The 24,399-nt window shown below is 44.6% G+C and overlaps 1 protein-coding gene across 8 annotated transcripts in view; it reads right to left on the bottom strand.

Moving 5' to 3' along the window:
* Positions 1 to 364: 364 nt before the first annotated feature.
* Positions 365 to 24,399, bottom strand: part of USP4 (ubiquitin specific peptidase 4) — a 42,780-nt gene continuing 18,745 nt past the window's right edge. For 5 of the 8 annotated variants that reach the window (XM_014840402.3, XM_014840403.3, XM_070493503.1 and 2 more), the window contains 15 exons: positions 24,282 to 24,399; positions 20,741 to 20,914; positions 18,889 to 19,047; positions 17,770 to 17,994; positions 16,667 to 16,750; positions 15,517 to 15,611; positions 12,822 to 13,013; positions 11,849 to 11,937; positions 7,714 to 7,938; positions 6,311 to 6,381; positions 5,934 to 6,052; positions 5,447 to 5,596; positions 4,240 to 4,343; positions 1,637 to 1,725; positions 365 to 1,232 (listed from right to left, as the gene is read on the bottom strand). In XM_014840402.3, the coding sequence (XP_014695888.1) occupies positions 1,071 to 1,232; positions 1,637 to 1,725; positions 4,240 to 4,343; positions 5,447 to 5,596; positions 5,934 to 6,052; positions 6,311 to 6,381; positions 7,714 to 7,938; positions 11,849 to 11,937; positions 12,822 to 13,013; positions 15,517 to 15,611; positions 16,667 to 16,750; positions 17,770 to 17,994; positions 18,889 to 19,047; positions 20,741 to 20,914; positions 24,282 to 24,399 (2,056 nt within the window). In that variant the 3' untranslated portion in view covers positions 365 to 1,070. Of the gene's footprint in view, positions 1,233 to 1,636; positions 1,726 to 4,239; positions 4,344 to 5,446; positions 5,597 to 5,933; positions 6,053 to 6,310; positions 6,382 to 7,713; positions 7,939 to 11,848; positions 11,938 to 12,821; positions 13,014 to 13,638; positions 13,737 to 15,516; positions 15,612 to 16,666; positions 16,751 to 17,769; positions 17,995 to 18,888; positions 19,048 to 20,740; positions 20,915 to 24,223 lie in introns of those variants that run through there. The other 3 variants (XR_001397968.3, XR_011496641.1, XM_014840412.3) reach the window with 2 other exon arrangements.

The following is a 24,399-nucleotide window of genomic DNA, read 5'->3' as shown; positions in this document are numbered from 1 at the left end:
CAGGTTAAAGGTCAGACAAAAAAGCCCGGACGACCGTCTGCTTTAAACCTACACGCCAGCAGCCCGGAGGGGAAGCAAGGGCCCCGCAGGCCAGGCGGAGGGAGGCGGCTGAGAACACGGGATCGGGCCTACGCGGATAGGGGTGGGGTGGGGGTGACCTGCGAGGCCTCGGCAGGGTGAGGAGGCCAGACACGTTGAGAGCTCCGAGTTGAGAGCTCCGTCCGAGTGGAGGGGCGGGAATCTCACTTCTTACGAAAAGTTGGCAGGAACGGGAACCCTTTCCAGGCCTGACAACTCCCAGAAAGGTTCCAGTTCTCAAGCCAACGTGGAGAGAAAGGACTGGACTGGACACAGTAACCAGCAGTTTTGTGCATCAACTTCTTTTAAGTGATATCTAATTAAAGTTTCACACCGTATCCATCCGTCTCAATTCAACAAGGATGGTGGGGGACACAGAACTGCTAGGTTCCACACTAGACTGAGAGACAGGAGACCCCAACACCAAATATCTTCATTTCATTAGGGGTAATAAAGCTGGAAATTCCAAGATGACACAAAAGGAAACAGAAATGGGCTTCAGTGGCTAATTTTGAGGGAATTATAAACCCATCTCAGTGCACAGCAAAGGAGAAGGGGACATCAAGTTTACTTGAGGCTTGGTTTACTATAGGCAGACTACTGCAGTGACCAGTAATCGGCACCAGAATCAGAAATCCAGACTCAGGGCAGCCTGCAGCAGGTCTTCCTGGCCGCCCCATACTCAATTACAGTGTGCTCCTCTCCATTCTCTGGAATCCATCAGACATACTCTATTTTGTGCCCTGCCCCACCCCCCACTTTGCAACTCCACAGGTCTTAGAGAAATTTCTCACCACCTGTGTAAAAAAGAAAATAATTCAGCCTCTTGACATAACCCTTCTGAGCAAATAAGGTCTTTTTTTTCCTTCTCATAAAAGAAGGGAATTTCCTCATCTTGTTTTTAGACCGAACACTAGTAGTCTTCAGAGTATCAGATATTCTCCTGGGGGATTACACTGGTGCTGTGGGGTGGCAAAGTTGCTGAGGCAGCATCAGTTGGTGTCCATGCTGCAAGCCTCATCATCCCCCACGCCCTGCTGTGAGCTGCTTGGTCTCATCCCTCCATCAGAGGATCCAGGAAAACTGATGAGTGAAGGTGTCTTACAAAACTCATCGTCTCGACGCTGGTAAAACAGCACGTAAGCTGCTTTTGTCTAAAACACAAGAGGGGAAAAAGTCTCTTCACTGGTTGGAAAAATCACTCATTCCGCCAAACTTTTCTCTCACTGTTCAAAACACACCACTCTCAGGGATCTGCCATCTTGCCCTGCGCATGCACACACAGAGGCGACCATGAAGGCCCTTCCACATGAGGCTAGCTTTGGCTGACCCTGCCCAGGAAGTGGGGAAAGGCAGGCGTCCTGTGACAGAACCCTGAGGAGAGATGAGCATCTCATTTAGGAAGGATCCCAGAAGGAATGGCAGCCAGCTCTTTCTCTACCACACCCAGCTCCCACTGTCACATCAAGATGACTAAATAACCAACTAGCCCAGGAGACTCTTCCCAGCTTTAATCCATAAAGGTAAGAGGAGAAACCAGGTATCAGGGCCTACTCACCACTATCTGCTCCTCAGAAGCCAGGGACACGTTGCTATCATCAAAGTAATACCATTTCCCGTTCAGTTTGTTCTTCGCATATGCAGTGTCTGCCAGGTCAACAAAGAAAATACTCTAGCAGTCACCAGAAAACTAATCCAGCTAGTTTATTAGGCTTGCACCAAACAACAACAAAACTCCAAAAAAGTGAAACAAAGACCCTGAAATTAAAAGTAATTTACAGCTTGTGTCGTAACAACCAAAAGATAACTCATCTTTTTAAAAAATCTGTTTCTTCTCAAAAAGCCTCTAAAAGGTTAAAATGGAGCCGTCAGGGACCAAGGCTTTAAACTGTAATTTGGGGAGACTAATCCAAAAAATAGAGAAATCCAATGTTAATCTTCAAGATGGCTATGAGCAATAATCCAGAGCCAGGGGACCCATAAAATGAGCTGCTACTTTAAGATTTAAGCAAAACACCTTCCTTGAAAACAACACGCCTAGTCAAACTCCCCCACTTTGTCCAGGCAGATGGCTACTACTGCCTCTTACTGCCTCTGCAGCCCACGGAGCAATCCCAGTGAGCGACACATTGGCCATTTGGGTTTGTGGAGCTGGGATGTGGACAAGAAGACTTAAATCTACCTTGCTCTAAAACTCAGTCAAGAGTCTGTGGCTGAGCAACAATTTCTCACAATGGTCCAAGCATTTCCCATAGCCAACACTTCCTGTCTCGATTTTACACTCTTTCCAAGCAGGATGTGTTTACAACAGCAATCCCAGCAGCAATGCCCAATTCCTGCTCCACTCAGACTCCAAGAAACGACAGAATCTAATGGAGATCTGGTTTCTACTCTCAACCCGCTGTCTGACTTTGGGCAAGCTGTTTAATCACTCCTCACTGTAGTGCTTACTGCACAAAGTGGTGGTTGAAGAACACAGGAGACGGTGACAGGGAAGATGCTGAGGGCCTGTGTCCACCGTCTGTGCTTGGCATAACAGCTGCACTGGTGGCTCAAAATCTTGGAGTTCCACCTGTGGATGCAATGTGGACCTGCACACAACCAGCCTAATCTCATGGATAAGAAAACTGAAGCCTTTGGAGGCTAAGAAACTGCCCACGTGGTACATTTATATGCTAAAATAGCAGTTTAAAAATGAATATGTTTGAGTAGTATGCATGAACACAGATATCAAAATTTATTTTGGGAGAAAAGAGTTGCAGAAAACTAAGTGCTGCAGAATATGATGTAACCAGAGATCGCTAACAGCCACCCCAGTACAGCCCCAATTTTTAAGTAGGAACAATTTTTATTGTAGCCTCTCCTACAACTAGATGTAGCCAGGCGACCAAGTTATAGCCAATAAGATGTATGTAGAGGAGTTGAGGGAGACTTCTGAGAAGTCTGCTTAAAAGGGAACATCATGCCCTTTTTCCCCCTTATTCTTTTTTTCTTTTTTGGAAGATTAGCCCTCAGCTAACATCTGCTGCCAATCCTCCTCTTTTTGCTGAGGAAGACTGGCCCTGAGCTAACATCCGTACCCATCTTCCTCTACTTTATATGTGGGACACCTACCACAGCATGGCTTCCTGAGCGGTGCCATGTCTGCACCTGGTATCCGAACCAGCGAACACCAGGCCACCGAAGCGGAATGTGCACACTTAACCACTGCGCCACCAGGCCAGCCCCATTCCCCCTTATTCTGATGGCCTGAAATGCAGACATGAGGACTGGAGACTGAGCAGCCATCTGGAGCCAGGAGGTAAGAATGGAGGCACAGGAGAGCAGACTGTTAGGCCAACAGAAAAAGCTTACCAGTATAAGGGAGAAGACTGGGGTTTAGGGCAATTCTGTAATCCATTGAGTGCAAATGGAACTGACACCTGCCATGGTGTCATCTCTTGGGGTCCTAATACTGGGTGCAGTGGCAGCTGGCATGGTGCAGAGACAGCAGAGGAGATATGAGGAAACCCAGCTCCTCACTTCAACATCACTAACCCTTCCCACAAACAAGTAACAAAATGTACTATGTCTTTTCATTATAAAAGTAAACCTACACATTATAGAAATTTTGGAAAATAAAGTAGAACAAACAGAAAAAAGTAAAATGAACATTTTGGTGTCTCCTCCTAGGCTTTTCACTTTCAGTTTCTTTGCTTCTGTTTTACTGTAGTTGTGACACTATCTTCTGTGATGATGCAACTCTGTGTCACTGTTTTCGCTTAACATATCATGGACATGTCCCCTGCGTTATTAGTAATTTTATTTTGCAATGACTGTGTCCTCTTCTATCAAGTAGATGGACAGTACAGCCAACTATTGATCACCAATGCTGTTACTAATTTTTCACTGTTATAAATAGGTGAATATTTTTGTGCATAAAACTTTTTCCCAATATCAAGTAATTTCCTTAGGGTAGATTCCCAGAGGTGGGATTACTAGATTAAAGAATACAAAAACCAAAAAAAGAGTGGAGCAGCAGCAGCAGGGAAAAAGCCTGAAACCTGAGGAGTTACGTAAGTAGAGTGCTTTGAGCAACGCCTGGCACATTGGGAGAGGCTCGTGAGACAACTGGCAGAGGGCATTTCAACATCTCAGAAGGAAGCAGATGCCAATACTTACAGTGGCCAACTCCCATGGCTCCATAATGATTGGACACGGCAATGAGGTCATACACATAAGGCCTTGCTGACAGGTCACAGACAAACTCGGACATGTTCAGACCTCTGAGCACAAACACAAAAATAGCCCTTAAATACATTAAACTCAGAGAAAGAAGACAGAGTAACCCAGAAACCCCTTTTATGCAACAGGCCAGAACAAGAGAGGCACTCAAATACCAACTGCTGAAGGAATGAATGAACAGACCATGACAGAAGGGGCCCTAGGGTCTTGTTCTGACCACTGACATGTTCAGACTAGAAAAAAGGAGAAGCCTCCTGGGTAACTCCAACTCCAGACCAAACAGCGAGGAAGGGCTCTGAGCACAGAGAAGAGGTCTGCAGCAACTGCGCAGAAATGGCTGTTACATTCAAAATTACAATTACTACCTAAAAACTTAAGCTAAACACCAAAATAGGCCCAGAAAGCTTCTTCCCCCTAATGCTTTATTCTGAAAATTTCAAACACACAGAAAAGTTAAAAGAATTTTACAACAAATACCTATATGCCCATCACGTAGATTCTCCCATTGACATGTCTATACTTCACGTATCTGTCCACCCATCTTTTACTTCATGTAAAATATCCACCCATATTTTAAAATCTGCATTTTGTGGAGGAACTCCTATCTTGTTGACTTACTTTCCTGTGTCAGTTACACTCTGTACCTTGGGACCTGAGAGGATATGAGTAGACAGCCAGCCTTAGGTCCCTACTCCAGGGACAGGGCGGTGGTGAATCTGCACCCCCATCTGAGGCCCCCAATAATCCAATTCTCCCCAGCAGATTACTCTCTGGTTGCCTTGTCCCTCTGTTAATAAGAAGCAGCACTGCGCTTGTGCTGTCCTGCTGAGCCCAGGCTCCCTGGGACCAATGACAGGGTGGGAAAACCTGCTCACTCAGGTGGCACGGGGGACTCAAGAGGGGAACCAGCAGTGGCAGAGATGACCAGCATCACCCTGAGCCTGAGGAAGGGCTTCTATTGGAGAGTCTTTTCCCCAAAGGTGGGAGGATGGGGAGGTGAAGTGAGCCAAAGTCTAACCTCCCAGAGCCCAACAATACTCATCCTAATGCAGGAAAGTCTCTGGTAGCAAAACCCTCAGCCAATCAGTGCCCAGATTTCCTGCCTGTTTAATTTTCCTAATAACAGTGCAGCCCAGGAACCCACCTGACTGGGAATTCCACGACTGTGTCGAGCTTATCCCTCCAGTATCTATTGTAGGAGAAACGTTTGAGGTGGACCACCAGGATCTTTGGCAAAGACCATAAGTCAAACTTCTTTGTGGCCTGTTGATGCTTCTTACAGTTGGGACAGTACCTGAAGAAAAAAGAGAAACCATCACTTAGAGGGGAGGGAGGAGCCAGTGCCACGTGGCACTCAAGCCTGGAGGCACAGCCGTAATCCCACAACACCCTTTCTTGTATTCAGCAGGACTGTTTCAGGGCAAGGAGGTCTCTAAGCCCCCTTCCAAAACAGGGTGACGGCTTTCTTAGTCTGAAAAGCACAATTCACACAGAAAGACCTGTGTTGTAGGGTCGGCCATGTCAAAAAGTGACAAGTCCAAATACAAAAGGTTTTGTGTACACAGATGGCCCCAGCAGATCTCAGAGTCCCAGGGTACATGGTGGCTTGCCCAGAGTGGAGAGCTACATACCAAGGGTCATGCTCCCCAAGGGTCTCCATGGTGGTGAAGAGCTCAATGCAGTCTCTCAGAGCCACTGCCATCTTTTTCTTCTTCTGAGGCTGCAACATGCTTACGTGCTTCTCATAGGCCTGTGAGGAACAAAGTGCTGAGTTCTGTTCGGGAAATAAGATCTTACCACATCGAGCTATGACCTCACGAGCTCTCATGCCTGGAATATAATGACTCTTTGGAGCCTCGAAACATAATGACAAAATCTTTAAGTGCTTTTCATTCTCAGTCTGAAATATAACTTGTTAAATTGCTGTGGAACTGGTGAGAGGGACCCTAAGACACATCCAGAGCAGAAACCAGCACACACCACTGACCAAGAATCCCAAGTGACCTACCTCAGATTCTTGCTCATCATAATAAAGGCTCCGGGTCTCACTGTCCCAGTCGATGGCCAGTGTGGATCGAGCTGTGGAGGAGCACCAAAGTGTCACTCACTACTGAATGGCCAGCAATGGGAGAGGCTTTCAGGTGACAGGAGTGAGAAGGACCACGCTCAGGCTGCACCATTGACACCTGCTCACCCATCACCAGCCACCGCCAAGAGCAGTGCTCTGCCTTAAGCCAGTCAACTCTGAACCCCTGAACCCCCAAATCCTTTGGCGAAGATTTCCTCAATGCTACAGATAAGCTCCAAAAGTACTATTTAAAAATTCTGAAAGGTCATAGGTCAAGATGGAGTAAGAGTAACCAGATTTACCCTCCCTCCTTAAACCACAAGAAAACCTGACGAAATAACTGTTTTCAGACAATGGCTATTAGGCAGAGCAAGAGTAAGACCGTGAGAAAAAGAAAAGAAACAAAGCAATGCCTACATTGCCCCACTTACTGACGGGAGGCATTTTTCAGGCCTTTCCAGCATCAGAGAAAGGGAGAAGGAGATGGGAAGACCGATTGAGGAGTCAAAGACTCCTAGAATATTTGGCAAGAATTTTCAAGGCGTTGTACTAAAGAGGACGAAGCCACATGGAGAGGAGGGAGCTGCAGTGAGATGGAGAGAGAGATGGATGTGGAGATCCAAGAATATCTCAATAAAGCTGTTATGAAAAAAAATTTTTTTAAAGAGGTATAACCAAAAAAAGCAAGAAAGCTAGCTAGCTAGCTAGCTAGCGGACATCTAGCTAATTTCTTCTCCGGTGAAGGAAGCTAAAAGACCCAGGAGACACTTTTGCAGCTCCCCTCCTGATCCTGTGCAGGCATCCTCCCCGTTCACTTGTGCTTCTCACACACACATGACACACCCCATGTGGATGCTTCTTCCTGTCTGTATAGCAGTTCCATTATAAGCTCCAGGTAACAGCCTACAAAATCCATGATCATCCTCTAGATGGGTCACATTTCATGAGTATTCTCATGGAAAAAAAAAATATGCATTTATTCTCAAAAGTGAAATGAGTTTGGGGAAATGCTGTTATCCAGGAGGGCCACAAGAAGTGTTATCAACCTGGAGCAAAGGTCCTGAAGGGTGGCAGGAGTGGAGGGAGAGATTGCTTCCTTCTGAAGTCATCAAGGACTAGAGAGAAAAGCCTGACAAAGAGGCCAGGAGTGGGCAGAAGGGAGGGGAGTGGTGATCATGTATCTAAAACAGTCTTTAGGGAGCTTCAAACCAAGGATCACAAAAGTGTCCCTGAGCTACACGGAGATGATGAAAGCCCAACATAGTAAGCATTCAGTGCAAGTATTTTCAAATAGATCCCAAGCCCCCAAAAGTCCAGTCTGAAATGTCAGAAAAAGCACTTACAGTTGAGTTTAAGTAGTTTTCCGTCAGCTGCAAGGGAATTTATGTCAGCTGTTCCATAGGAGTTCACAAGGCTGAAGGTAAAAAGCCTTTTCGGGCAGGGCCGGCCTTTGATCTTTTGAGTGGTCTCACTATGTTCACTTCCCAGCTCATCCTCCCCACTGCCTTCTGTTTCTGAAAGGTGCTCTTTGCCTTCTTCCTGATGCTCCATTTCCTCTTCATTGTCTCCTGGCACACAAATGAAAAATAATGTGTATATAATTTACCACCATTCCAATGTTAAAAATTTTATTTCATACCTAACTGTGGTGTTTCCTTCCAGATTTTGTCCTGTGTATATGGAACTACATCCACCCCTTTGCATTTACAAGGCACTTGAATTCACGTGACCCTCATCACAACTCAGTAAGACAGGCAGAGTGGGCACTGCTCTTCTGTGTCGAGGAAGCGGAGGCCCAGGGAGGTTCAACAAGTTACCCGAAGGTAGAAAGCGAGTCAAGCAGTCCTGCTGGTTCTAAATTTGGGCTCCTCATGACTTGATACTTTACTGGAGGCATTTTCCAGGCCTTTCCAGCATCAGAGAAAGGGGGAAGGAGATGGGAAGACTGATTGAGGACTCAACGACTCCTAGAATCTTTGAAATTTCACAAGATTGTAACCTATCATTAACTCAATAAAAATTAAAAAAAAAATAAACTACTTCCTCTTCAGAAATGTATTTTTAATTCTCTGATTTTAAAGCATATTGGTTTTCAGCAAGAGATTTCATTAAACTCAATGTCATACAAAAAAAAAAAAGAATTTTCAAGGCATTGTACTAAAGAGGACTTTTCAACTTCATCATTAGGCCCATCAAGAGAAAAGGACCAAAATTAAACACATACTCAACATTCAAGAAGACAGTTTGGTAAGAAATGCAATTTAAAAGTCAACTTTTAAATATTATAATGAACACAAATACTAAGTAAAGGTCTCCATTTCCACCACAAGAAACATTTGAGACTTGTCCCTTCAACAGGCATTTACTGTCTGTCAGGTGCAGGTGCCATGCGGGGTCCCGGGGAACATGGCAGACAGAGCCCCCCTTATCCGTTTTTTTCCTTTATTTTCTCTTTATTCGAGATTGCCGAGTTTCAAGAGTTTTAATAGGCATTCTAGAGACATATGCTGATGAATACATTTCTTAGGTATTTCCAGAGAACTGGTACATGTGGCTGCAATAAAAAGATCCATGAACATATTCATCATACTTTTTGTTGTTGGGCAATCAAAGGGGAAAATTAAGGTATCAGATAAATAATTTCAACAAAGGTGGGGACAACTCCAAAAGGTGATGCAAAGTAATAGGGGAAGAAAACATTTAAAATATAAAGTTTGGGGCCAGCCTGGTGGTACAGCGGTTAGGTTTGCATGTTCCACTTCGGGGCCTGGGGTTCACCAGTTCAGATCATGGGTGCAGACCTCCGTACTGCTTGTCAAACCATGCTGAGGTGGCATCCTACATATAAAGTAGAGGAAGATGGGCATGGATGTTAGCGTAGGGCCAGTCTTCCTCAGCAAAAAGAAGAGGATTGGCAGCAGATTGTTAGCTCAGGGCTAATCTTCCTCAAAAAAGAAATAAATAAAAGGGACCAGCCCCATGGCCAAGTGGTTAGGTTTGTGCACTCCACTTCGGTGGCCCAGGCTTGTGCCAGTTCGGATCCTGGGTGCGGACATGGCACTGCTCATCAGGCCACACTGAGGTGGCGTCCCACATGCCACAACTAGAAGGACCTACAACTAAAAATATGCAACTATGTACCGGGGGACTTTGGGAAGAAAAAGTAAAAAATAAAATCTTTAAAATAAATAAATAAATAAAAATAATAAAAGATAAAGTTTACATACTTAGGGAAATATCAGTAGAAATGGAAACTCCAAGGAAAGGAGAATGTTCAACATAAGAATCCTCTCTTTCAAGGAGAGTCTGCCTTGGGGGTGTTCACAAGGAAGGACAAGTTGGGCCCAGGACCATACAGCACAGTTTCCTCTTAGGCTACAGCAACAGCACAGCATGGATGAGGATGTGACACGGATCCCCATCAGCACCACTCTGAAACAGCCAGCTTGCATGAGACTGCAAGCCCCAGCTCTCACAGCCATTCCTTTCCCAACCAGCTCACTTGACTCCTGAGACAGTGGCACTACCCCTTTTATACCCAGGTAAGCCTGGCCCACTCCCAGACTGGCAAGAGAAACCCTGCCCTGCCTGCTGCCTCTCCAAGAGGGACACAACCAAAATTAGCCTCAACCCCACTCAGTGAACAAACAGAGCCCCAGCACTATAAGAACTCTGTCCCTGGCTGTGCCACTGGGCTGCCAGTTACCTGGACAATCTCAGGAACCTTCTGATAATGCAGTCGGAATTAAAATGCCATGAAGTGTCTATCACAGGATGAGAAAAGAAAGCAGGGTCCACTGAAAGCAGCTACCCAAGGTCACTCAGAGAATCAGCAGGAGACAGCCACCAAAGGCCTAACAAGGAGCCATGGTAGTAAAGAGGTTAAAAGTGTAGTCATGTGTCGCTTAACCACAGGTACTTTCTGAGGAATGAGTTATTAAACAATTTCATTGTTGTATGAACATTATAGAGTGTACTCAAACAAACCTAGATCGTATAGCCCACTCTACACCTAAGCTGTATGGTACTAACCTTACGGGACCACAGTTGTACATGCAGTCTGCCATTGATCAAAATGTTATGCAGTACATGACTGTATTTCAACATCAAACAGGGTTTGAAGTCTCTGCACACCAAGACTCGCTTATAGGATTCAAAAGAAGGCAGTAGAGACTGATAGATGGAATGTCTAAGAAGCTAGGCTAATTATAACAGCAGCAAATACTTACACGGTGTTATTATTAATTGAGCATCTATTATGTGCCAGGTATTTTAACCAAGTTATCTCACTAAATTGTAACCTCAACTCTGAAGCAGATGTCATCGTCTCATTTTGCAGATGGTTCAACCAAGGTTCAGAGAGATGAAGTGACTTGTTCAATTCTACTGTACTCCTTGAGCTGGGAATCACAATGAACCTAATTTCCAGAGTGCTGAAGACCCACAGGTCTCCCAGGGTCTGCTCAGAGATTACCATTCCCACTCTGACATCTCTGCTTGTGGGACCTGTGCATAAAATACACTCCTGTTCATCCCTAGTTGGAGGAGAACATGATATTCTGGGCAAGAATAAGATATGACTATAATAAATACTCAACCTAAAATACCAACAATTTGGAATGTCTGTTGATGACAGAGCTTTGTAGTTATTATTTTTAATGTTAATTCTCACTTTCCAAGACTGCATGTTGTTGAAATCTGGGCATTTGGATTTGCAATTGAAAATTTACAGTACTAACTTGGAGGACATTTATAGTTTCATAGGAATAAGGCCACCAAGTCACTTAAGCCCCAAAAAGAAGAGTGATAGCTGCAATGCAGGTAAGACACGGGCCACGGGTGAGCCTGCGAGCAGCTGGCCACAGGAAGATGGTGAGGGCTCTGGGTTTCCTGCAACAAACCTAACTTACTGCTTTTCGACTGTGGCTCTCTTCACTCCCACACCAGGAGCTGTCTAGAGTTAGCCACTACCTGTAGCTTCCTGGGTATAAAGAAAGAAATGCCCAAGAGAATGCGTCTCTGCCTTCTGACTGGCTGACCAGAACGCCTGCCCTCCCCAGGGGTGGTGCCACACCACAGTGATGGGTAAGGGCAAAGATAACAGCTCTGCCGATAGAAGCCAGGTCACGGAGGCAGTCAAGTACTAGATAAGCACCCACTTTGCAAACCCCACAGATAAGAATCAAATCCTGACTCTGCCTCATGACCTTGGGCAAGTCACTCAGTCCCGCTTGGCTCAGTCTGCCTGAGGTGAAAATCAGTCTACATGTCTAAGAAGATTCCATGAGGGGTCCAAGTTGGACAACAGGCACTGGCACGGTGGAATGGCGCAGACAGGGCTCGCAGGTCTGCTCTCCAGGCAGAGCCCCCAACCCAGCCTCAGAGCCTCCCTCTCCCCTGTGTAGAAAACCTTTGGAAGAAGAGGGAGGTCAGGAGGGATTTGGTCAGTCACAGCCCCATAGCATGACAAGCGCTCACCTTCACAGCTGCCCCTGGAGCCATTGCAGGCCCCCGGCTCCAAGGGCAAGCCACCAGACTCATCAGGCAAAGGCTGTTTTATATAGCGGCTTGAAAAAAAGAAAGAAAAATTGTTTGTTAGTTGTAACATTTATGTATTTTTCTCCACTACTTAGCTAGAAGTAGTTCATAATTTATATATTCAGCTATATAAAAAGCAACTTATGTAATAAAAGGGCTTAAAAATCAAGTGATGGTGCAATATTTCAAGAAATTGAGAGGAACCTAAGACATAAGATATCTAACTACCAAGTCACTGAAGACTCTGAGAAAGTGTATTTCAAGTCTTCTATAGATATCAAGTGGCACCATCACTTTAGAAAACATTTCCCAATAACATTAATTACCAGCTTCAAAATGATAATGGAGTACTTCAGAAATCGTATTCAAATACAAAATGCCACAAAGCACTAGACTCCCTAAAGCAGCTGACTGAAAGGAGTGACAGACATGATTCCAGAGACCACAGGAGGCTTAGGTGCCTAGTGTCATGATGCTTAAGATGTGTCAGGGGCCGGCCCAGTGGCACAGCGGTGAAGTGCGCACGTTCTACTTTGGTGGCCCGGGGTTCGCTGGTTCGGATCCCAGGTGCAGACATGGCACCGCTTGGCAAAAGCCATGCTGTGGTAGGTGTCCCATGTATGGAGTAGAGGACGATGGGCATGGATGTTAGCTCAGGGCCAGTCTTCCTCAGCAAAAAGAGGAGGATTGGCAGTAGTTAGCTCAGGGCTAATCTTCCTTAAAAAAAAAATGATGTGCCAGACGCCCTGTCCCAACAGCACCTGCCTTGGCCCTCCCGGGGGCTGGCACAATTGCATTTCCAACAGAAGCGAGCACAAAGGATCAACACATGCACTCTGCACGGGAGAGTCACTACTATTACTGGGCCTGTATTGATTTTAAATAACAAGCAAATCACATTCCTGCCACCAACCTGATGCGCTCACAAACAGCCTCGTACAAAGATTCGAAGGTTAGCTTGTGCCGGGGGACAGAAACCAGCAGTGGCTGCCCGTACAACACTGCCCCAGAGGAAGTACTCGATGTTCTGGACTTCCTCTCTCTGAAGTAGACTGGAAGTGTGACACATTCTGAGCTGTCCGAGGATGTGCTGCATGTCTCATACCTGTGTCAATCACAAAAGAGGGCGCCTTCAGCAGCTGGTCCCTGTGAGCAATAGAGATCTGAGCTACAGCCACATGGTGGCCAGGACTATGGTTACTGGGACAGAGCATAGTTTAGCACAAAAGGTAGATAAACCATTTCCAAGATGATTCTAGAGGCTGGGTCAGGAATCCCAAGGAGGGTCACGGTCAGCACAACGTGAACCTATACAACCCGGGACTTGGGGCAAACATGATCCTCCTTCCCCCAACCATGACCTCAAACTCTGGGGTCCTTAAACTGAGACTCAACACAGACGACAGCTGTCATGTGGACCATCAATCAAGACACAAAGGCACACAGGGTGACCCAGCCACCAAGTTCATTTTTTGTCACCAAGGAGCTCAACTTTTAAAAAGGCATTCTCAGTGCCTTGCCCTACAATAAAACCAAATATTGTACAAAGCATACACCTGGAATATTAGTCAAAGACTCTATTTCCAATGAGGAAGCAAATTTATAAAACTAATTGCCATTTTTGTTCAAAAACATTGAAGTAAAAGAATGATATTTAATTTTTTTTTAAATCAGAGATAACTAAAGAAACTGCTCATTACAAATCAATGATTTTGAAAAATATGTCTTACTTAGTGAATACATGGGATTGAGGAGATTTATAGATGTTTTATCCTGGAACAGATGTTACCAAAATTGCTGGCAACCGACTTGTAGTCTTTCCCTCTTCCTATAGGGGGAGACACAAACTTACTGATTCAATTTTTGAAAACTAAACACAAACACACACACATCCCTCCCCAGATGCTTGGCAAACAGTCCTGACTGTAGTACATGCAGGAGGCATTCTAAGAAAAACTCACAAAGATGTCCAAGGTGTGCTCTAGGGTCAGGACCCTGTGGTCTAGCATAAAGGTCAAGAACCAGGCCTTGGAGTGAGGCTGGCCCAGCTTCCATGTCTATCGTTGCCACCTTCTGGCTGCTGTGACTGGGCCAAGAGCCTAACTTGAGTCTTGTTTACTCAACAGACAACGGGATTACCCACCTTACAGGGTAGTGGTGAGAATTAAGTAACTTAGCACAATGTACCACATGCTCAAAAAGTATTAGATGCTGCTGTTGTGTTTTTGTAAGACAATTATCAATTCATTTTTTTATTGAGGTATAACTGACATATAACATTATATTAGTTTCAGGTGTACAACATAATGATTTGATACTTGTATATACTGCAAAATGATCACCACAATAATTCTAGTTAACACCCATCACCATAGATAGTTACCAAAAAAATTTTTCCTCTTGTGAAGAGGACTTTTACAACCTACTCTCTCAGTAAATCAATTCATCTTTAAAACAATTTGCTTTCCTGCTGGTTGGCCCTCTGAAGATTCCTTCATTGGTGGTGGTTTGCCAAGCTCCGCGCAGGGCAATGCCCCAGTTCTTCTCAGCTCAGGTATGTGCAAACATTAGTTTCCAGAGTTGAGGGAGACTGTGTTAAGGACTTGGGGTCAGAAAAGGACATGAAAGCTGCCTTTCCCGTGCCCTAGCTCTGCAGCCCCAGTATAAGCCTTGGTGCTCTCCATCTGTAAAGTGAGGGAAGATGGCTGTGAGCGGGGAGGCAGCCTATGCAAGGGTGAAGAGAACCAGGATCTTGGACGTGGTCAAGTACTATTTCTTTTAAAGTGACCTAGAAGTTAGAGGCCCAAAAATGTAAAGGGAAGAAAATGCCTCCTTTGTGTGCTGCATTCCTCAGCCAAAAACAAAAACCAAAACAAAATCCTAAAAACCTCTCAGCAGAGGCAAGCTTCTAAGTGAGGACGAACGAGAGAGACAGCATGGATGTGGTCCACATTCAAGCTTCCCTGAGCAAGTGGCTATCTAGAAGCAAAGGCAAGCTCACATCCACTCTGCCCCACCTGGAAGAGGGGGACACACACAATTACACAGAGTAGCCTTGAAGCAAGAGGACTCGGGAGAGGCCAAAGAGACCAACTGGAGTTGAAGTGAAAAAACTGAGTCTTAGAGATTGTAGAATGTTAGAGCTGAAAAAGGCTGTTTAAATCAACCCTCCCTGTCATTCTGAGATGGCACCTGCTGGAGGAGCCACTGCCTGTGGCATGGAGAAAGGACGAGACCCTTCCTGTACCATGTCCCTTTTCCTGTCTTCCTGTGGCCCCCGACAAAGCTGTAACTCTTCCTGAGAAAGGCATTTCTGACAGCACGACCACCTGTAGGACGACTGAATAGGCCTTCTTAACAGGGAGCAACTGTTGACAAAAGGCTGTGACCATCCTGAGCAGTTATCTAGAACATCTAGCTCTAAAGTGGCAGTACATGCTTCACTGAGGACAGCCCACAATTCCCTGAACACCCATCTCTTGCACCCAGGGGTCAGGGTAAATCCACATGAGCATCGACTACCATAACTTCTGCTATAGAGACAAGAACAAGGTAAAGCCTCTAGAATGTTTCCTTTGACCCTGCAGCAAAAACTGCTGAGTACTCACACGAAAATGTCATCCCGAGGCATGATGTGGTTTAAACCTTCATCCATTTGGAAAATTTTGTGGAATCGGTGATTATACACATCTGTGACCACCATCTAAGAATGTACAGTAACAGAAAGATTACAGGATGGATAAGAGCACCTCTGCTAAAAACCCAGGAACAAATGAAAAAAATATGGAGCTGGAACACTGCCTCCAGAGAAACCACCATACACCCAGCCCCAGAGCTCAGGGGCCAAGGTCCAAGGGGGAGCAGCATGGCTGCCACCAGCAGAGGATATGCTGGTAACATCTGTACTGAGGTTTACAATGGGATCTGCCCTCGAATGGTGGGGAGTGAATGCTGACCAGAGACTGGCAGTCACCCAGAAGCCTCTGGGGTGTTCCCCAGGGCTGGAAGTCTCTAAGCCAACCTCAGCACATAGCAGAACAGAACAGACCAAACCTCAATCACCACAACCACCTGAAACCAGCAGGGGTGCAAGAGGAGTGGAGAGGAGCAAGGGCACTGACCAGGGCTGGGCAGGAGGATGGGTCCTTGTGCCAGGGGCGGTCTTCAGTTTCCTCACCTCACACAGGGCTAGGCTCAGCAGAAAGCCCAGCATGAGCAGTTGTTTTTCGTTTTTTGTTTTTTTTTAAGATTGGCACCTGAGCTAACAACTGTTGCCAATCTTTTTTGCTTTTTTTTTCTGCTTTATCTCCCCAAATCCCTCTGGTACATAGTTGTATATTCTAGTTGTGGGTTAGCAGTTATTTTTAAATAAAGATTTCTCTCAAGAACATCACAGTGTCACTCCACAGACTTATGGAGTTTAGGGCAGGAAAGAATTTCCAGCTTCTCATACTACAGAAGAGGTCGTGTAGGAAGGGGCAGCAAAGCTGAGAGCAGAGCCCAAATCCTGGCCCTCTGACCATGGCCAGTGTGACCTCAATGGAGGAAAGACAGTGTTCTCCAGGGCTGGAAGGGACAGTTTCAGCCACACTGTGCACAGCGAGTGAGGGCCAGGAGGTCTGAGGCATCCAGATATAATCACATTTGTGCTGGCCAATACTAACTACCCCCCAAAAGTGGATACAAGGTTGAAAACAAACTCCAAAGGACTATGAAGTACTCCCCAGTACATTAAGCACCACTGACCACCCGCCTTACGTTCTCTGCAGCAATGCCAGACAGCCTGGAGAGAGCCTCGCACAGGTCAGACACGGCCCCCATCAGCGGCACAATCACGCGATACTGTAAAAGAGAGATGGGAGGGGTGATGAGAGTGCTGCAGAAAGGGTAGGAGATGAGCTGGGAGGACCAGGCATCATGGAGGGCAGCGATGCCCTTCCAGAAACAGTGTATGGTGAAGTCAAGGCCCAGATGAGTGGCCAGAAGAGCAAACAGACAAATCTGTATCAGCACCTGCCTCTATTCAGGCAGCAGCACAGGAGCTAGGCCATCTCTTTCTCTCCTAAACATTGTTTTATTTTATTCTTAACTTGTTGGAGCCATTCACTACTTCCTTTAATGAATTGTTTAAGTTATACAAATTGTCACCTAGTCCTATCTATCATCTTTCTTTGGAGATGAAGAAACTAAAGCCAGAAGACTAAGCACTAAGACTTGCTGGTCACACCTCTCATCTGGCCTTTTGTTCTGGCAGGTTCTCCTACCTGATTTAGGGGTAAACCTGACCAAGGAAAGTACTTTGCTTCTGGTTCCCCAATATTCAAATTCAAGGACTACCTAGCGGATCAGCCAGGTTACTTTAGTTGCGTGAATGGAGCATGGGGAAAAAAAGTGACAGAGAAACCCAGATGACCCTCATAATACGCCTTTTCTTTTTTTTTTAAGATTTTATTATTTATTTATTTATCTTAAAGATTTTACTTTTCCTTTTTTTCTCCCAAAGTCCCCCGGTACATAGCTGTGTATTTTTAGTTGTGGGTCCTTCCAGTTGTGGCATGTGGGACGCTGCCTCAGCACGGCTTAATGAGCGGTGCCACGTCCGTGCCCAGGATTTGAACTGGTGAAACTCTGGGCCGCCAAAGCGGAGTGCGCGAACTTAACCTCTCGGCCACGGGGCCAGTCCCTAATATGCCTTGAATGATACAGGATTACACAAAGGCCAAGGGCACACACTCAGGCAAGCACCAAAGGGATTCAGAGGTAGCTGACGGAGTTTCTGATGCAGCAGATGGAAATAGTGCCACTCTGGGTATGGAGACCACTCACAACGAGGGGTACCATGAGAATGCCAACTCTCTTACCTGGGTAGGTCTACAGCGAGGGTCAGCAGGAACGAGGAAGACCTCCATAACTCGATCTTTCTTCAAGGGCAGTGGGAGAGTTAGATAGCAAAATGGGTCAAAAGTCACAGAAACTTTAGCACATTCTGGGCAAACCAAAGTAGATTTGAAGAGACCGTGGAATGTGTCCACAATCACAGAGTCATTCCTCAACCTGTGATTCTCCCAGGCTTCCTTTGCCACCACCTGGAAGAAAGGAGAAGGGATAAATAAGACATGCTTAACACCTCTCAGTCCTTTAAGCCTGCATCCCGAATGATTCACAGCAAAATGTGAAATGGACTATAAGGCAAGGCAGTCTGTGCAGCCAAGAGCTTGGTCCAGGCCAGCCAGGGCTGGGACTGTTCTTAGCATACCATACTCACACCGCATGCCAGTTCTACACCTAATCCCATACTTAACAAAGTGTGGATGTAGAATCTATGGGGAACAAGGTGTCCGTGTGTCCTCTGATGGGAGACAGATGCACTGAGAGCACCAAGGGCACATGGACCTGACCAGGGCAAGAACGGCCTCCTATATGGTTTCTGATGATCCAAAGTCCCTTCAGTGAGGTTGTAATTTATATTATAGTTTAGCTAACTCATGGTTTTATCTTTAAGATGTAAATTCTACTTTAAAGTATGCATATTGATCACCCCAATATGATAAGGTAACAAATACTAAATTCCCTCTTCATAGATCATAAAATCAAAGCAAAAAAGTGTAAGTGCCCTAATAATATTAATAAACTATTTTAATAATCATAGATGAATTTTAATGAGTATAATAATCCCAAGGGACCACATTACAGGTACTTCACAGTTTTCAGGGTGCCCTAGTCTCTGGTTAACCAATGAAATTATACTGAACAAAGTGACAATAACTTGAAGAAGCCCAAGAGAGAGCATTAGGAGTAACTAGAGTTATCCCCTTTTAGACCTGGAATGCATTTCTCTACCAAGGCATGTGCTCACATCACCAACAACAGCGAGAGGCAACCAGAGCCCAACACTCAAAGATCAGAAGGATGTCCCTGCAACTCTCAACTGGAGGCAGCTTCTTTGGAATACTATTGTTCAAAAATCTTCAGTATCATACCGCATCTGGCCGCCCATTGGCATCCTTCAGCTCCAGGTAGGGCTTCTTCTTCACTCGGTTCAGATCTTCGTGCAACCCATCTAGAAGAAAGGCTAACAGCTCCTGAGAGTCTTGTTGCTGATAGCCAGAAAACTGAGGGGCAAAACGTCCCACTTGGGTCTACAACAAAAGCAACCACATCAGATGGCATAAGATATAAAGAACCAGTGAAGTCAGATGGGAAACTATCATCAAAAATAGTTTTGCAGTGTCAGCTGAGACAGTGAGGGAGCACATCACTGGGTTGAGTAGCCCAAATAACTCCTCAAGGGCCTAAAGGAGACCAGTAGTTCTCACCAGAGAGAGGGCTCATATCTGAAAGCCACAACAACAGGAACCTGGGCCAGCCACTACCTTAAGAGAAGGGTGTACGGTGGCACCCTGAGTAGCCACACCTCCTCAGTACTGACAAGAATCCCTCTCTGACCACCTTCTTTTGTTCAGTCTCCCTAAGAACTTTACAAATGGCACCTGCAACAGCCAGAGGAATCCTCCTCTACCTAACAGCCCTCCTATACTTAAGTAAGTGTCTGTCTTGTACTGCACTACACCAGTGATCCGCAGAGTGGAGTCCAAACTAGTGGCATCAGCATCACTTCTGAACATGTTAGAAATGCACATTCTCAGGGCCCACTCCAGACTTCCAGAATCAGAAACTCAGGGATGGTCCAACAGTCTGTTTTCACAAGCCCTCCAAGAGATTCTGCTGCATTCTAAAGTTGGAGAACTACTGCTCTACACTTGTGTTGTCCAATACCATAGCTCTTAACCACAGGGGGGCTATTTAGGTTTAAATTAATTAAATACAATTAAAAATTCAGTTTCTTGTTCACTCTAACCACATTTCAAGTGGCTAGTGGCTACCATACCAGACTGCAGAGGGAGAACATGTCCATCGTTGAAGAAGCTCTACACTACCCCTAATCTTCCTAGATACTGTCTGCCAATTATTTATTTACATTAGCTGGAGCCCAATGTGTCGTCACCCAATCCCAGTCTCTCATGACTTTGTATGTGAATAGTAACTTACATACATTTCCCAGAGATTAATGCGGCCATGGATATGGAAAGAATTAATTTTCAATTTTAATAAGCCATCTAAGATTTTAATTTTCTCATTGAGCTAAGGTGCTATTTTTTTTCCTCTTTGGATCAAAAACATGCATATCTTTTCTACCATGTGCTTCATGAAGGCTCCTTGAATCACAGTGGTGCACGCTAAATAGAATTTCCAGATTTTAACATATGGAAGTAAGGTACTTCCCCCTCAGCAGGAAAAAACATTGAGGGCAATGGAAAGCCTCAGTTGCTCCAAGTGCTCGTTGCAGTTCCCCCATCTCCTCCTCAGTCTTCCTAGCTGAGGGACCCAAGTGAGAACTGCCCCTCACACCACCTTCCAAGAAATTCAACCCAATTCTTGACTTAGGGGACCCAACTCAAACCACAGTGGGTACAGGTTCTAGGCTCAGAGAACCTGGGAGTACTCTTTGATGACACTGGAAATTAAATTGAATTTTTCTGGTCTGGCTTATGATGCTGACCATTTAAAGACTGCCACCATGAATACAGCACTCTGAGCAATCAGTTTACAAATGACTTCTGAAGTATCCCCAGCCAAGGCAGGGTGGCCCTGAGTCACTTAAGATAAGTGTGTGATGAACGACTAAACAACAAAAAGAAGGATATAATCATGTGGTACTTTTAGTCTCAGATCCCATCTTAACCCCAAAATACAGGTGAAAGAATGCCTCATTACAACACTAAACAACTCTCCCCAAAACGGGAAAAAAGTATATATATCAAATCAACCTACTTTGAACATGCGAGGTGCCACATGAGCATCCCTTCCAGACCACATCTGCTTAATGAGCTCTGCATAGGCTTCCGCAATTTCCCCTTTCATTCCCAGAGGGTTGTCTCTGTTGATTTCGGCCTCATACTCATCTTTGAGAAAGTAGTCAGTCAGTGGTGCAGTGTTGCTCAAACACTGAAAGAGAACACGATGAGAACTCACACCTCTTCTAGAGAGCACACAAAGACACAAGATAAACCAAGTTCTAAAGGGCCAATGAGGGTCAACTGAACCAAATGAAGTACTCGGCAGATTCTCTGAAAGTCTCACAACAATAAGGCACAGCCTCCCAGAAGCCCAAGTTGGTGGCCAATCTTGTGGCTAAGTTCCCAAGGAATGGTCTTGGAGGAGCTCACAATCACTGCCTAAGAACTGTCTCTGAAACAAGCTACCTGAGGGCAAAAGCTGTGTACCCGAAGTGGCTGACACACGATAATTTTCTCTTCAATGGAAGATAATTTTAAGAAAACTTTTTTCATTAGAATTGATTGGGGGGCTGGCCCATGGCCGAGTGGTTAAGTTCCTGTGCTCTGCTTCAGCGGCCCAGGGTTTCGCTAGTTCGAATCCTGGGCATGGATACGGCACCACTCATCAGGCCACACTGAGGTGGCATCCCACATAGCACAACTAGAAGGACCCACAACCAAAAGTATACAACTATGTACCAGGGGGCTTTGGGGGAAAAAGGAAAAATAAAATCTTTAAAAAGAAAAAAAAAAAAAAGAATTGATTGGGACATTCCACTGTTTCATGAGAAGACAAACTATAAATAAGCTGAAGGCAAAATGTTTTACTAGAGCCAAAACATTATGGGGGAAAAAAATCAGGATAATAAGGTGGCAGAAAAAAACAATAAATGATATCACTGTACATGTGAATAATAATTTTAACTCTTCAAATTAAAAAATGAAGGCGGGTATTGAATTTTATCAAATGCTTTTTCTATATCTATTAAGATGATCATATGGTTTTCTCCTTTATTCTGTTACCATGGTAATGACACTGATTAATTCTTCATGTCAAAACAACCTAGCTCTCCTGGCACAAACCCCACTTGTGTTACCACTTTTATTTAGATATCATTGAATTTGATTTGCTAAAATCTTATTTATATTATTTGTGTCTATAGGTATGAAATATAATAGTCTAAAATCTTCCTGAAAGAGTTTGTATGATTGGTGTCACTTCTGCCTTATAACTTTGAATACATTCACCAATAAAGCCATTCAGAACAAGAATCTTCTTTGTTGTAAGGCTTTTAATTATCGAATCAATATCTTTAACAAATACAAGACTACTAAGATTTTCTCTTTCTTCCTATATAAGTTTGATAAATTGTGCTTTTTCAAAGCATCTTGTCCGAAACTTGTCATCTAAATTGTCTAATTTAATGGCATAAAGTTGTTCTACTATCATCTAATAATCTTTTTAATGCCTATAGGATCTATAGTAATGTTCCTTTTTCATTCCTGGCATTAGTCCTTGATATCGTCTCTCTCTACTTCCTGATTGGTTTCCATAAGAGTTTATTAATTTTATTAGTTCTTTTCAAGGAAACAGATTTGGTTGTACTGTAAATGTGCTTTGTATTTCATTAATTTCTGTTCTAATCTCTATTATTTCCCTCCTTCTACTTCCTTTGGGTTTTACTTGTTCTTTTCCTAGCATCATGAGACAGAAACTTAAATCACGGAATTTAACCTTTCTTTTTTTCCTAATATTTACATCTAGAACTACAGACCTCCTCACCAATTATTATCTTCATTTGACATCTGAGGAGAATTGAGTGTACAAAGAGTTGAGAAAACCTCCCCATGAAAAGCCAAATCTAAAGTCTCTTTTCTTTAGTTCTAGGCTTATTCCCACCTCACCACAGTGGAGAAAAATAATATCCAAACCCAAGAGTTACCTAATTTTTTAATAAATCTTTTTATCTTTTCGCTTATATTCCAAGAAACTTCAAAATTAGTTTGTAAGTCTTGAGAGGACAAAACCTATGTTTGATTTGCTCACCACTGAGTCCCCATGTATGGTAAAGAATTTGGCCTTCTCCAAACAGAAGGTCTGGATTTGCCCTTGGCTTCTGGAAAGTATTCTTTTGACTCTTGGAATGTTATCCCTGATAGAAGTATCTCTTTGCCTGGGGGCCTTCAGTCATACTGAAAAGTCTAACACTGTGATTTAGGGCGGGGGCTGGCCACACTCACATAGTCTTAAGGTGAGAACTAGCAGCTTCAAAAAGACTAACAGTGTAACTTAGGGTAGGGGAATTGGGTCACCTGGTATCAATCTACCTGGAGACTGACTGTAACCATCTGGGCAATTAATCAAGCCAAGAAATAAATCCCCAATAAAAATTCTGGACAACAAAGCTTGAGTGAGTTTTCATGGTCAGCAACACTCCATGCCTAATGTTACACATCAATGCCAAAAGAGTGACGCATCTTGACTTCACAGGGAGAGGACAACAGAAGCCCTGCACTGGGGACCCTCCTGGACTCTGCCCTATCTACTTTTTTTCCCTTAAAGAGTGGCACCTGAGCTAACATCTGTTGCCAATCTTTTTCTTCTTCTTCTTCTTCTCCCCAAAGCCCCCCGTACATAGTTGCATATTCTAGTTCTGGGTCCTTCTGGTTGTGCTATGTGGGACGCTGCCTCAGCATAGCCTGAAGAGCACTGCCAGGTCTGTGCCCAGGATCCAAAGAGGTGAAACTCTGGGCCACTGAAGCAGAGCGTGAGAACTTAACTACTCAGCCAAGGGGCTGGCGCCTATTTACTTCTTCCCTCGGCTAATTCTAATGTGTATCCTTTCCCTATAATAAACCATAACTGTGAGTCTAATAGTTTTAAGTGACTCACGACTTAAAGTGAGTCCTTCTAGCAAATTATCAAAACTGAAGGTGGTCTTGGGGACCCCCAAACTTGCAGTTGGTGTCAGAAGTTAAGGCAGTTGTGGGGACTGCGCCCTCCTAACTCTGTAGCTGGACCCTAACTCTAGCCCATAGCCATCACAGTACTGTCACACAGTATGTGTCCAATAAATATTTGATGAATGAATAAATAAGGTTTCAAAGGGAGGATTTTAGAATTTTCTCCAGTCGAGGACATAAGGTGAGACAACTGTCATTGGTGAAAAGATGGTCAACCTTAACCTAGGCATAATTTAGCTTGGCACCAGCTGCTGTGAGTTCTCATCTCATCAGAGATTAACCAGGCAAGCACTCCAATACTTTCTGGGAGCGTCATTCACTAATGGTCAACAAAATTCAAAACGTTTTTACTACAAAACCAAACCTAGAACTGATTAAGAAGAGATTTTGGGGCCACAAACACTGATGAGACCACTCTGTAGTAATCAGCGGGAAGTACCCTGAAATATTGACAAAGGGTAAGTAGGGACCCCTGGGAGAGGATCGTCCCAACACCTTAGCAGGCCACTCTTACCCAAGCTTCGAGTACTGTAAAGACACAGTGTTACTGAGATGGCAGCTCTCCCCTCTACCTGCAAAGCGGAGTTCATGAAGCAGGTGTTCCCCAGGTTTCCAAGTCCGCAGAGCCCAGGTTGTATGTGAGACGATGGAGACTCCTGACAATTATATGAAGCAGAGAAGCCAGATCCA

The sequence above is a fragment of the Equus asinus genome, chromosome 21 (genome assembly GCF_041296235.1).
Source record: "Equus asinus isolate D_3611 breed Donkey chromosome 21, EquAss-T2T_v2, whole genome shotgun sequence".
Classification (NCBI taxonomy): Eukaryota; Metazoa; Chordata; class Mammalia; order Perissodactyla; family Equidae; genus Equus; species Equus asinus.
This window is presented reverse-complemented; position numbering and strand designations above follow the sequence as displayed.